Genomic DNA, 11,846 nt, shown 5'->3' with positions numbered 1-11,846 from the left:
GGTGGTTGGCAGGGGGCTGTGTGCGCAGGGGTGCTGGGATTGTGGTGCTCTGCGGCGGGTTGGGTGGTGCGATGTGCGATTGATGAGGCGCTGACTTGTGAGAGCGACAAGGCAGGACGACGTGCCCAGAGCAGGATGACGGATGGGGGATGGTTAGGTGGTGGGTCCGGGCGCCGGGGGGTTTCATGCAGGGTAAGAAATCGGGAGCTAATTGGTATTACAGCGGTGTGCCGCTGTACTGCCGCACAGCATCCAGAAGTGTGCGGACAAGCTTCCAGAATAGGTGGCGAACCCATGCGCTAGCATCGACGGTGCGCACGGGGATTTGAAGGCGCTTGCAGGCCGTCGCACATTGCATAGTTTGATACCCCATTGGTGCGCGCGGGCGCGCGAGCAGCGAGCCACCTGCGGCCCGCGCGTGGGCGTTGCCCGTGCGCGCACCTGCATGGTGCCGACGCCTGTGTTGAGGATCATGGGCTTGACGGGCTTGTAGCCGCGCACGTCTACCTGCGCGGGCCTGCAGGCCGCAGCCGCGCGCGTCGTGGTGGAGGTCCTGATCGCCTTGGCCGGGATGTTGATGGGCGACTGGCGCAGGCCGCTGCTGCAGGTGCCGCCCCAGCTGATGGGGCCGGACAGAGTGCCGTAGTCAAACTTGGCGTTGCCGGACGCCTGTGCATCGCCGACGCAGCAGGGGCAAGCAGCGATGGCGCCGCCCAACAGCAGGCTCTGCATCAAGCCGCGGCGGGTCGGCCCGCCAGGCTCGCCGGGCCGGCCCAGCTGGATGGGCCCCGGCTGGGCGACGCCGGCGGCCGGCGGCGTCCAGAGCGTGGGTTGCTCCGACGCCGCGCTAAAGACCACTGCACTCCTCCGTGAGGCGCGCCCTGGCCCCCGGAAAGTGCGGCACTGGGCCGACGTCCTGTTCATCTGCATTATGATTGAATTGGTGGGCGCAAGCAGCCCCCGCTTGAGTCGGACGACGCTGCTCGAGCTGCGGTCTACTACAGTTCAGGAGCACAGCAGACCAGCTATCGATCCGGCGATGATGATAAAATTCGAATCGGATATTGATTGGATAGCGTGACGCGCTGATGAATGCGCGGTGGGGCAAGGTGTGGTACCGGAAAGTGGGGTAACTCCCGCCGCGCGAGCTCGTATTTGTGTGAACTTTGGTCGGCAACGTTGCAAATGTTGTTATCGAGAAACAATGCGTTCGATCCTGCGACGTTCGGCGACATGGGGGCACAGACGCAGCAGCACCAGCAGTCGCAGCACACATCGACATGCACCACGAGTGCGCGTGCTGCCTGCGAAGGGTGCGGAGCTTGTGCTCCCTGACGAGCTTCGCGATTTCAGGCCCAACGTCGGCATCTGCGTCGTCAACAAGAAGGGGCTGGTGCGCTTCTAGTTTTCACGCAGCTCGTTTTTCCACCTGGACGAAGCGCGGCAGGTGGCCACGCGGGCGCTCCAGCCACCCCGCCACACCACGCAGGTGTTTGCGGCGCGCCGCCTGGACGACCCGTTCCCTGACAGCTGGCAGATGCCCCAGGGCGGCATCGACCCCGGGGAGGCCCCGCTGGAGGCGGCCGTGCGGGTGCGTGCACACCCGTGCTGCGTTTTGAGGGCGTGCGGCACGCATCTCGAAGGGACCCGCACCTTTCACGTCCCAAAGTGCAGTGCAAGGGCAGATGTGACTTATTGCCGTCCGGCCTTGCCCTGCTATGCATCAGTCGCAGCGCCAATGCCTGCGGCAGCACAAACACCCCGGGCACACCTCCATGCTCGCGAACTCTGGCCATATTTGCAGGAGCTGAAGGAGGAAGTCAGCATCAGCAGCGTCCGGCTGGTGGCGCAGCTGGATGACTGGGTGGCCTACGAGTTTCCAACCGAGGTGCGGGGTTCTTGCTAGTGAGTTGGGAGTGGCCGGGTAGAGCTGGCTGGCCCTGTGAAGGGCGGCGGTCAACCTCAGCTGCCACGCGGCATCATGAAACTCATAGCACGCACACTCCCACGTTTGCATGGACTGGGATTGATTCAGCACCCTCACGCCCCTACTGCCTGCCGCCTTGGTCCTCATCTGCTCCTTCAGGTGCGCAGCCGTTTCACCGGCGCGTGGGCCCGCTACCGCGGGCAGGCGCAGCGCTGGTTCCTGTTTGCTTTTACTGGCGACGACGCCGAGGTCGACCTGGAAACAGAGCATCGTGAGTTCAAGGACTGGCAGTGGATGCCACTTGCTGAGCTGCCGTCCAGGGTGATCTCATTCAAGCGGGAGGTGTACGAGCGCGTGGCCGCGGAGCTTGGGCCACACATAGAGCGCCTCAAGGCCGAGGGGGGGTTGGGGGGATGAAACTGCTTGCTCAGCAAGCGTCCCCAGAAGGCGTCGTTCATGCTTGAACAGCAGGGCTGGCTTCGCGCTTCGACTGATTTGCCCGACACCAAAAGATGCCAATACACTGAAAATTGAAGTCAGCTCAGTGTGCAACTTGGTGGCGTATCATTCTGCGTGGTGTGTATGTCAGTGTGTATCATTTGCCTACAATTAGCGGGTTCCGTCTCTCCGTGCCCCTGTTATGCCGCGTCACATGCGTATTATCAAACGCACTTGTGCACGTGGGCAGCGTTTTGCTCAAGATGTAGATAAGGTCGCCCTATCCCGCCTCGCTGTGTCATCCCTGCTGCTTCGCGCAGCGTGCATGCATTACAGCCGCTGATGCAGGGGCTTTGACCTGTGCATGGACCACACAGCGCAATCGCCCTTGAGCGACATGTGATGCATCGTGACTGTGACGAGTGCTGTTGATGTACAAAATTCCGTCGTATGTGAACACCATCCATGTGTGCTCGCTGATGACCCCGGGGGATTAGGAACAGGTTTGCGTTCGAGGAGGAACCCGAGTGCCAGCTTCTGCAGGCCGAGTTCAAAAGCAAGGCCTGTTTCGGAACTACCACATTTTCACCCGCAGATTAAACACGTCTTCAACAGCTCTCAAGCAGCCAGGATGCTGTGTGCTCGCGTTTCGACTGTCCGGCCCGTGGCCAAGTCCGGTGTGCGCATCGCTGCGCGCCCCACCATGCGCGTCGTGCGCATGAGTGCTCAGCCGGTAAGTTTTTTGCGCCGGACCATGGTGGGGGCGGTGGGTTGCACACGACGCGTGGCAAGGGTCAGCTCTTGCACAAAGTCCTCTCCCGGGAGCATCAACGAGGCGTCTGCCGGTCGTCCCGCCCCCTTTCTGAAGTCTTCTGGAGCTCTTATCCCTATCTGCGGGCCCTGCATGACCGCAGGAGCAGGCCCAGGCGATCCTGAAGGACGCCATCAAGGAGGCAGAGGAGGTCTGCGAGGGTGGTGCTGTTGGCGAGTGCGCCGCTGCCTGGGACAACGTGAGTTGGGACAACAATTGCTATGGCGGGCTCGGGTGGACGCCAAGGCATCATGGGCCCAGAACCAGCCCGCGGACGTGTTGCGATCCCTGCCACTTGCACTCAGAACAACAGGATCGCTTCTCGTGCAGGTGGAGGAGATCAGCGCTGCCATCTCTCACAAGAAGGACCAGGACGTGAGCTGATCGGGGGAGGCGCAGAGCGCTGGCGCGGCACAGTCCAACCTCGCAGTTGCTGGCGCATTCAATGCGCCCAGTCGTTCCATGCGCCCTGAGGCACCCTTTTCAGCCAGCTCACCTATCGTCCTGTTGAGTCTTGGTAATCATCCTGCCTGGTACTCCTCTTACCTCACCACTGCAGGCCGCCACCAACGCCAACGACCCCCTCGAGCAGTTCTGCGGTGTGCAGCGCCAGCATGGCACGGGGCGAATGCGGCAGGGCTGTTGCAAGGGTGGATGAACGCCACCGTATAGGACGAGTCGGGGACTTTGTTCCTGGAGTACACATGGGTCACTTGTTTGGCCTCGTTTGCTGCCCCAAGTCAGTTGTGGGCAGCTGGTGTGGGTTTGGTCCCTACCCGCGTCCATTCCATCCTTGCTTCAGCCGCCATCTCTTCCAACGCTTTTGCTGCTCCCCCCCCCCATTCCACCATGTATGAGCAGGCGAGAACCCCGACGCTGATGAATGCCGGTGGGTGCAAGGTGGCACTGAGTGTCTTGAACACGTCAAACCGGCAGTCGCCTGCATGAGAGCGGCAGGCTCATCCGCAAGGGTCAGCCCTACTCGCCCTTTCATTGAGCATACACTGTATATCAATGTTAACACTTCACTTGTCCCGTCCTCACTCGCCCGCTCATGCCGCTCATGCCCCGCGCGTCTGCAGTGTGTACGACGATTGATCGCTTTCCCCCACTGACGCTGCGAGAGGCGCCGGATTTGGCTGGGTGGCTCGCTTCAGAGACCGCAATTACCATTGAATCAAGGCAGGAGGACTGGCGCAGCAGCTCTTCTGCTCGTTGCAGGGGTACAGCAGCATGTGAGCAGTGGCGCGCAGGGTGGATTGCGCGCTGTTGGGTTTTCTTTGCGGCACCGGTGGCGCCGTTGTTTGCCCGCCTTCCCTTCGTGGGGTGGCTGGATGCTGGAATTCTGTTCACGGCGCGTCAGCGTTGCCATGCCCTTTGTGCGCCATGCCTGTTCCTAAGATACAAATTGTAAAGCACACAGCCTCTCGGGCGGACGTCTGCACGCGTGCGGCGACATGGATGATTCTTCCATTGGCTGGCTCGTACGAAAGCTGGTCACAAGAGCCACCATATCAAATGCAGAGCTGAAGCCATGAGACAGCTTACAACCTGCTACGTGCAATCGTCCATCAGATAAACAGCCAACTTGGGAACATCTATTGCATGCAGACGTAACTAGTTGGGGTTGCTCAAGAGCACCGCTCACAGCAGCGCGCTGGCGCTGTGCTGCTGCTTGTTGCAGCCTCTGCAGTTCGAATGCATCGGGCATCTCCCTGGCTCACCCTCAGCTGCAACCCCGCTAGCGGGGCAGCGTATCCCATGGGCTTTGGAAATCAAAGTACCTGAAGTGTGGAAAGGATGCGGGGTTGGTGATGACAGCAGTGGCTTTGACTATTCCAGGGACTATTCGAGGGCTGGGCAGGCGGTTGAGCAAAGCACGCCGTGCTCCGCAGCAAGCTCGACTCAAGGGACACAGCGCGCTCGGCGTGGCAGGATGCCTCTGGCTGCGCCGTGCAAGAGAGCACTCGACAGCCCCTCAGGTGCTGCGCATCGGTCCACCCAGAACCCCCTAGTTCCCGCCGCAGCCACCCGCCCCCCGAGCCGCACCTGAACTCCTGGCTGAGCTCCAGAGGCTCGCTGACGACGCGCTTCTTGGCGTAGTCGTAGCGCACCTCAGTGTAGCCCGACAGCGGGAAGTCCTTGCGCAGGGGGTGGCCCGTGAAGCCGTAGTCTGTCAGGATGCGGCGCATGTCCTGTGGGGCGCGGTGGTAGGGGGGGTGCGAGGGTACTAACCCGCAGTGCAACAGGGGGACCATGAGAGTCGAGCTGCAAGCTATGCGGCTAGATTTGCGGCCTTCTCAGCGCAACGACCGCATCAACCCCCAAAAGAGCAAGAAGTGCAGGGTCTGCGAAAAACGCACGACTGCTGCCCCTCCGCCTGCAATCGTCGAGCCGAGCAGCCGGGCCCAGCGCTGCCGTCTCGCCCCGCACCCACCGGGTGGTCCTTGAAGAAGACCCCAAACATGTCCCAGGTCTCGCGCTCAAACCAGTTGGCGGCCGGGTACACGCTGCAGATGCTGGGCACCGGCGTCACCTCGTCCACGCACACCTGGGATGGGCGACATGCAATGAATGCGGGCGGGCTGGGCTTGCTGGTCCCGTGGCGTGCCATGACACAGGACCTGGCATGCCTTCCTCGTCTGCCGCCCCTTACCCCCACGCCCATGCGCCGAACCATCGAATAGCCGTGTCAGAATATGCCGCCGTCCTATTGCACAGCCATGGGCACGCGCTGCGCCGGCCACCTTGATGCGGATGCGGTTGTTCCAGCGCGGGGACAGCAGGTGGTATACCACCTCGAAGCGCGCGGGGCGCTCCGGGAAGTCGACGGCGGTGACGTCGATCAGACATTTGAACTGCGTGTTTACGTGGTCACGCAGGAACCTGCGGCGGCGCCGGGGTGCAGCAGGCGGCTTGAGCTGACGTCACCGAGGTCGCTGGACGATGCCAGCACTGCCGGCTCGGAAACAGGGCCGCAGCACAGCCAGCCTGCCAGCACCGGCGTGTGTGCTTGTGCGACGCAAACAGGCAGCAGCCAGTGCTGTCTTGGCGGCCAACTGGGGGCTGATGTGCAGCAGGGCGCAGCCAAGCCGCGGCTGCTGCTGTTGCGCCCGCCTGCCTCGCCAACCTGGCCAGCGGCAGCAGTGTCTCGGGCGTAGTGTAAACAGTCAGCTCGTTGTGAGTGTCGTTGCTCTGCGGCGGTCCCGCCACCCCGAACTTGATCCACTTTGGCACCACCTTGATTAGGTAATCAGCGAGGCCGTCGAAGTGGCCCTGCACCACATCGTTGCGCAGGTTGTAGCTGCGGCCCTCCAGCTTCCGCGCGATTGCCAGCGCGAAGCCGCGACGTTGCTCCAGTGCCGAGGGGGGCGCTGTGGTGAGCTGCTGCTGGTGTTGCTGCTGCTGCGGAACGTGCTGCTGTGCCTGCTGCTGCTGCGGCGATTGCGCGCCGATGAACCTGCAAACACATGCGAGGCGTATGTGGTATGCTGACAGCAGTGGGCCCCAGACGCACCTAGACAGCTCGGTGCTGACAATGGAAAGCGCAGCAGGCAAGCCAAGGCCCTGAAGACCTACTCGCAACATGATCTGGGCCCTACAACACCCCCATCACGCACATCCACCCAATCAATGGGCTCACCCCGCTCCAGAAACTCCAGAGAGCTCCCTGGCAAGCACGCTGCAGACTGCAGTGGCACGCTGCAGCCCCGGGAGCAGCAGAGAGGCCGCCTGCCACCCCTGCGACAGCATCGCACCACACAACTCCAAGGAGAACCGGCGAAAGTGGTGATAGCCCGCGTAAGGGCTTAGATCGGGGGTCGGGCTGTGGATATGACGCCCGCTGCGCCTGCTTCGTGTATGGACCGTCTTTATGAAGAAAATTGTCAATTAGTAGAGCTCGACGTAGGGCGAGGGGTGGTTGGCCAAGAGCACATGAGAGGGACGCTGGTTGGGTGCTCGGTAGTGTCGCGCTCCGCCCAGTGTGAACAGCACCACCAACCAGGCCCACACCACAGCAGGCTGCCCTTTGCCGCGAAATGCAAGACGCTGCCAGCTGCATGCATGCCATCTCAACGCTTGACAACTGAACTCCAGGCGATGTGCTGTTTACACACAGTGTTTGCGTTGACCATGCAACAACACATTGTTGACCATGTGTGCAAAGCCCGTGGATCTGTCATGTTCATGTGCCGTGGTGACCCGCTTGGATGCGAACACTGCACGTGTCGACAACGGCGCACAACACACTTGATCATGCCCACTGGCAGCGACAAAACTCTGATACGCTTCGGCAGTCACGACCTGCTGCGCAGATTGCGTGCGCAAACCGCCTCCGCCTCCATGACCATTCCAGCCTCGCTGATTCCATGCGTTATTCAACTTGACAAAGGGATGTTTCGTCGCAATCCCCTGACAAACTCGATCCCACCCACTCCAACTAGCCTGCTCTGTGCTGCTCGCTCTTCAACTGCCTACATCGCATGCTCCTGAGTCGCCGCCAGCCAGATGCTGATCAGACGGCGCGCAGCGCGCCATCCCCGCACCACACACCGCACAATGCATTGACCGCCTTGAGCTGCGCCCTGCATGCCTCGATGTCCTCCCGCCAGTTGAATTGGCCCAGGTGCTGCTGCTGCGGCTGCGCGGGCTTGCCGCCAAGCCCAGAGCCAAACGCAGGCGCCTGGTCGTCCGCCGGGTGGTCAAACTCGTCCGAGGGACGGTCAACCCACCGTTCGCCCCCGCTGCTGGAGACGTGCTCAGCCGTAGCAGCAGCGGCAGCGGTGACCGCGCCACCCTCCACGGGACTGTGCCTGCCGCCGTCGAGACGGTCCTTCACAGCGGGCGGGAGGCCGAGCTTGCTGCAGCCCAGCCGCGGGGAGGCGACAGCCCCCGTGATGCTGACAGGGGTGCCCCTCACCGCGCGGGGGCTGCCACGGGCCCCGGGGCCGCGTGGGCTGCCGCGCCGTGCCTGCTGCGAGGCCGCTGCTGCGGACTGAGCAACGGTGCTGTAAGCACTGCCGCACGACGGCGGCGTGCCACTGCGCGTGGCCCCTAACGCCGTGCTCGGCGGCGGCACCGGCTGCAGCGCACCCGGTGCCTGTTCCAAGGCGCCAGCCCCTCCGCCCCAGCCGCCCGCCGCCTGCTGCGCCATGGCGGCGGCCACGCGCGCCTCGCCCTCAAGCCGCTCTGCGTACGCCGCCGCGCTGATGTGGTGGCGCAGCAGCTGCGTGTGCTGCTGCCACAGGGCGGCCGCGTGCGCCCGCACGCCCTCGAGTGCCTTGCCCGCCGCCGCGGCCTCGGCCGCGGCCGCGCCCGCAGCCGCCTGCGCCTCGCCGAGCGCGGCGGCCAGGTCCGCATTGTCCCTCACCAGCCGGTCCCTGTGCCGCTTCAGCCGCGCCACCTGCCCGTGCAGCTCCTCCGCGGGCGGCGCCGCGCTCGCCGCCTGCGCGGCCGCCGCGGCCGCGTGCGCCTGCTTCAGGTCGCCCTTGAGCGCCAAAATCTCGCTGTCCTGCGCCACGACGCGGTCAATCAGGTCAGACACGGTCTCCTGCCAGTCCCTGCTGACATCCCGCGCCACCCGCACGCCGCGCGCGGCCATGGCCTCGCAGTCACGGCGCGCGACGAGCAGCGCGTCCCACATGGCGCGGACGCGGGCGGCGTCGGGGGCCGGCACGCGCGAGATGAGGCCCTCGGCTTCGCGGGCCTCCTGGGGGGCGATTTGAGGCCGCGGCGGGCAGCAGCGAGCAGGGTGCAGCGCACGGTTGGTGATGGAGGGCAGAGGGCATGGTCAAAGTGCAAGCAGCACAGCTTTTGTGAGCCCTCGCTGGCACCGGCAAACCATGCGCCAGCCAGGATAGCGCAAGGCACCAGGGAGTTAAATGTGATGATGACAATGTGATGATCGGAAGTGGCGCGCCGCCGCTGTGTTCACTGTGCGAGCCGTGCACAAACCTGCGGGGTAACGGCCTTGTAAACATAGCACCGGTTGTCCACCACAGGGGCCCCGGCATGCAGCGGCCGCGCCATGACCGCCTCGAGCTCCCGCTGCGACACGTCCAGCCGCGCCGCCTCGTCGTTCTCGCCCTCGGCCACGGCCGCAGCCGGCGTGTCCGGCAGGTTGTGCGCGAACAGGGTTCCCGCGCCGCCGGCGCGGGCGCGCGAGAGGTCGAGCGCCGGCAGCGAGGGGCGCGGCGGGCGCGCCTGCGGCTGTTGGGGCTGCGGCTGGGGCCCGCCGGCGCCGGCGCGGTGCAGGCACGAGATGACGACCAGGGTCTCGTTTGAGGAGAGGCCCATCGACAGCTCCTGCAGGTTGGGATCGAGTTGCTGGTACTGCAGCTGGCATTTCTGCTGCTGCTGCTGCTGCTGCTGCTGCTGCTGCTGCTGCTGCTGCTGCTGCTGCTGCTGCTGCTGCTGCTGCTGCTGCTGCTGCTGCTGCTGCTGCTGCTGCTGCTGCTGCTGCTGCTGCTGCTGCGTTGCTGCTGTTTCGCTAGGGCCCAACGAATCATTGAGGAGGGTGAGCTCCTCTGGGCTGAGGTCGAGAGCATCCCTGATGGTGCGGAAAAGGGCGATGCAATAACCGTTGTCAGATAGACGGAACACGCAGCAATGTGGCACGTTTCAAGCTCAATGGGATCACAGAGCGGGTCTAGGCGGCGTCTGCTGGCAGTTGCCCGCCCTTCGATGTCGCATGCTTGCCCTGCGTACCAGGCAGTGCTGCCCCACTCTGGGGCTGTCAGGTGCGCCTGCGGCGGTAGTGGGCCGCTTCCAGACGGGGATTCCTGCGCACGGTTTGTACACAATGCTCAGGTTTCACCATGAGCGCTGGACAGTGCGGGAAGGGGAAGGGTGTGCCGGAAATCATCGCGGCGGGGTCGTGTGTCGGGAAACCCACCATGTTGCGGCAGTCGCCTGATGCTCGCCGCGTCTACCGCGGCGCAGGCCCACCTGTGTAATACATCATCGCGATAATGAGCACTTGCATGAGCGGCCCGCACAATCGCACGGCCGCGCACGCACTGCATCGAGAGGGCAGCGAGGGTATGCTGCACCGACAGCAGCTCCGCATGGCGCTCGAGGTCGCACCTACAACCAAGCACAGTTTATGACCTGTTGCCACGCAAACCACTTGTTTCCTCGTCCTCTATACTAGGTTCACAGCTGGTGCCTGGTCGTGCGCAGTCAGCGCTGTTCTTCTGGCTGTACTGGCATATATTCAGGATAATCGAATGCTTCGAAGTAGAAAGAAGCTGGCCGAACTGCTGATCGTGGGCTGTTTACTTGCTGGACGAAGTGGATCGCACGTGTGGGAAGCCCTCTAGAAGGCTATTGATAGAATAAAATGTAAAGAAATATGCATTTATGGTTGTGCGGTCCCTGTGCCGGCTTGACGCTCCAAACTGCCACGCCTCCTGCTGGCGTACTGCTCTGCTTGAAACGGTGAAAAACCCCTGCGGGCCGGCCAGAGCCAGCGGCGGCCCAGCATGTGGCACAGTCTGTTGGCATAGCCACCAAGCCTGTTTTGCTTATACAACTGTCTTCAAGGAATTTTTAGTGCCCAGGTAGCCATCACATTCCTTATTTTTGGGGGCTGCTCACATACTGATGATTTCAAACGCCGCTGCGCCCCGATCATCAGCGCACCCTCAACGCAGAACCCGCTTCAGATCTGTCAATAGGGCTGCACTGGCGCCGGCAATGTACCGTAGTATACTCCACTGCCCGCAAGTGTGTGCAAGGCTGGAACCCGTGTCACATGCCAGTGCTTGTCGCTGTGAGCCCAGCTGCCAAACATCATCAAAGACAGACACACAAACATTGATATTGGCAGGAACTTATGATCTAGCGGTCGTGGTGCATACACACCCATACCATGGTGGGTCCATGTTGCTGACACTGGAGGTGGTCTGGCGTGCGTCCCCAGCAGGTGCAACCACATGGCCCCAACCCAGATCTGCTGGACAGGACAGTGTCCATTGTTTCTTAATCAACAACAAGCGCTCCTGTTACGCCCTTGGCGAGCCATTTCCATTCAGGGGGCCAGGTTGAAGTCAATACGGCCAGGCCCCGATCCCGATTCAACCCGCGAGGCGTTCAATTGTATCTTTGCATTGGTTGTCTCCTCTTCGACCACATCTCTCGACCTGGAAACATGGCCAGCCTTTTGGCGACGCGGGCACCCGCAGCAGCCGGGGCCCTCCTGCGAGGCCCCAACCGGCGAGGTGAGGGCACTAGCAATGCCAAGATTAGTATCTGATGTCGCACCGGGCATCGAGGGGCCCGCATTTGGTGGAGACACCAAACTAGATGTGGTGCCACACTGCACTCGACCCCTGACCATCCTGTCCTCGTTTTGCAGGCGTGGTCCAGCCGCTAGTTAGGAGGGGCCCGGTGCGCGTTCGTGCCCTCTTCAGCGGTGCGGAGCACGAGGCTGTGACGCACCTGGCGACCTCAGCGCACAGGTGTGGATGTGCGGCGGCCGCAGCTGCGCAGCGCTGCATCCATGCCTCGCTCCTGGGCTCCATCCAGTGCTGGTCGCGTCGCGGCTTATTGCTATGGAGCAGAACCTCCAATGCTGGGGCCATGACTTTGCATCTTGCAGGCGGTTGCGGCCACGACGCCGACCCGCGGACGACATTTGCCTGCCGGGCGGCCGCAACCACGCATCAC

The 11,846-nt window shown here is 63.0% G+C and overlaps 6 protein-coding genes across 6 annotated transcripts in view; 3 read left to right on the top strand and 3 right to left on the bottom strand.

Moving 5' to 3' along the window:
• MNEG_4633 (carbonic anhydrase) overlaps positions 1–930 on the bottom strand; it is a gene marked incomplete at both ends in the record, with an annotated part of 2,656 nt that extends 1,726 nt beyond the window's left edge. Inside the window, one exon of the mRNA XM_014046894.1 lies at positions 442–930. Within this exon, the coding sequence (XP_013902348.1) occupies positions 442–930 (489 nt within the window). The remainder of the gene's footprint in view (positions 1–441) is intronic.
• A 158-nt stretch (positions 931–1,088) lies between these two features.
• Positions 1,089–2,344, top strand: MNEG_4632 (putative (di)nucleoside polyphosphatehydrolase; the record flags this gene model as incomplete). Its single annotated transcript, XM_014046893.1, has 5 exons — positions 1,089–1,124; positions 1,313–1,393; positions 1,490–1,591; positions 1,805–1,888; positions 2,087–2,344. The coding sequence occupies 5 exons, from the start codon at positions 1,089–1,091 to the stop codon at positions 2,342–2,344; spliced, it is 561 nt and encodes a 186-aa protein (XP_013902347.1).
• Positions 2,345–2,996: 652 nt separating this feature from the next.
• MNEG_4631 (hypothetical protein) lies at positions 2,997–3,834 on the top strand (the record flags this gene model as incomplete). Its single annotated transcript, XM_014046892.1, has 4 exons — positions 2,997–3,098; positions 3,280–3,375; positions 3,507–3,551; positions 3,736–3,834. The coding sequence occupies 4 exons, from the start codon at positions 2,997–2,999 to the stop codon at positions 3,832–3,834; spliced, it is 342 nt and encodes a 113-aa protein (XP_013902346.1).
• Positions 3,835–4,917: 1,083 nt separating this feature from the next.
• On the bottom strand, positions 4,918–6,929 carry MNEG_4630 (NADH dehydrogenase (ubiquinone) Fe-S protein; the record flags this gene model as incomplete). The annotated part of the gene is made up of 6 exons (XM_014046891.1): positions 4,918–4,960; positions 5,226–5,371; positions 5,614–5,727; positions 5,924–6,062; positions 6,307–6,636; positions 6,820–6,929. 6 exons carry the CDS (start codon positions 6,927–6,929, stop codon positions 4,918–4,920), a joined length of 882 nt encoding a protein of 293 aa, XP_013902345.1.
• A 763-nt stretch (positions 6,930–7,692) lies between these two features.
• On the bottom strand, positions 7,693–10,074 carry MNEG_4629 (hypothetical protein; the record flags this gene model as incomplete). The annotated part of the gene is made up of 4 exons (XM_014046890.1): positions 7,693–8,886; positions 9,132–9,726; positions 9,885–9,922; positions 10,072–10,074. The coding sequence occupies 4 exons, from the start codon at positions 10,072–10,074 to the stop codon at positions 7,693–7,695; spliced, it is 1,830 nt and encodes a 609-aa protein (XP_013902344.1).
• A 1,254-nt stretch (positions 10,075–11,328) lies between these two features.
• MNEG_4628 (Inner membrane ALBINO3-like protein 2, chloroplastic Flags: Precursor) overlaps positions 11,329–11,846 on the top strand; it is a gene marked incomplete at both ends in the record, with an annotated part of 4,602 nt that continues 4,084 nt past the window's right edge. Inside the window, 2 exons of the mRNA XM_014046889.1 lie at positions 11,329–11,398; positions 11,536–11,638. Of these exons, the coding sequence (XP_013902343.1) occupies positions 11,329–11,398; positions 11,536–11,638 (173 nt within the window). The remainder of the gene's footprint in view (positions 11,399–11,535; positions 11,639–11,846) is intronic.

Source organism: Monoraphidium neglectum, assembly GCF_000611645.1.
Source record: "Monoraphidium neglectum strain SAG 48.87 unplaced genomic scaffold scaffold00653, whole genome shotgun sequence".
Classification (NCBI taxonomy): Eukaryota; Viridiplantae; Chlorophyta; class Chlorophyceae; order Sphaeropleales; family Selenastraceae; genus Monoraphidium; species Monoraphidium neglectum.
This window is presented reverse-complemented; position numbering and strand designations above follow the sequence as displayed.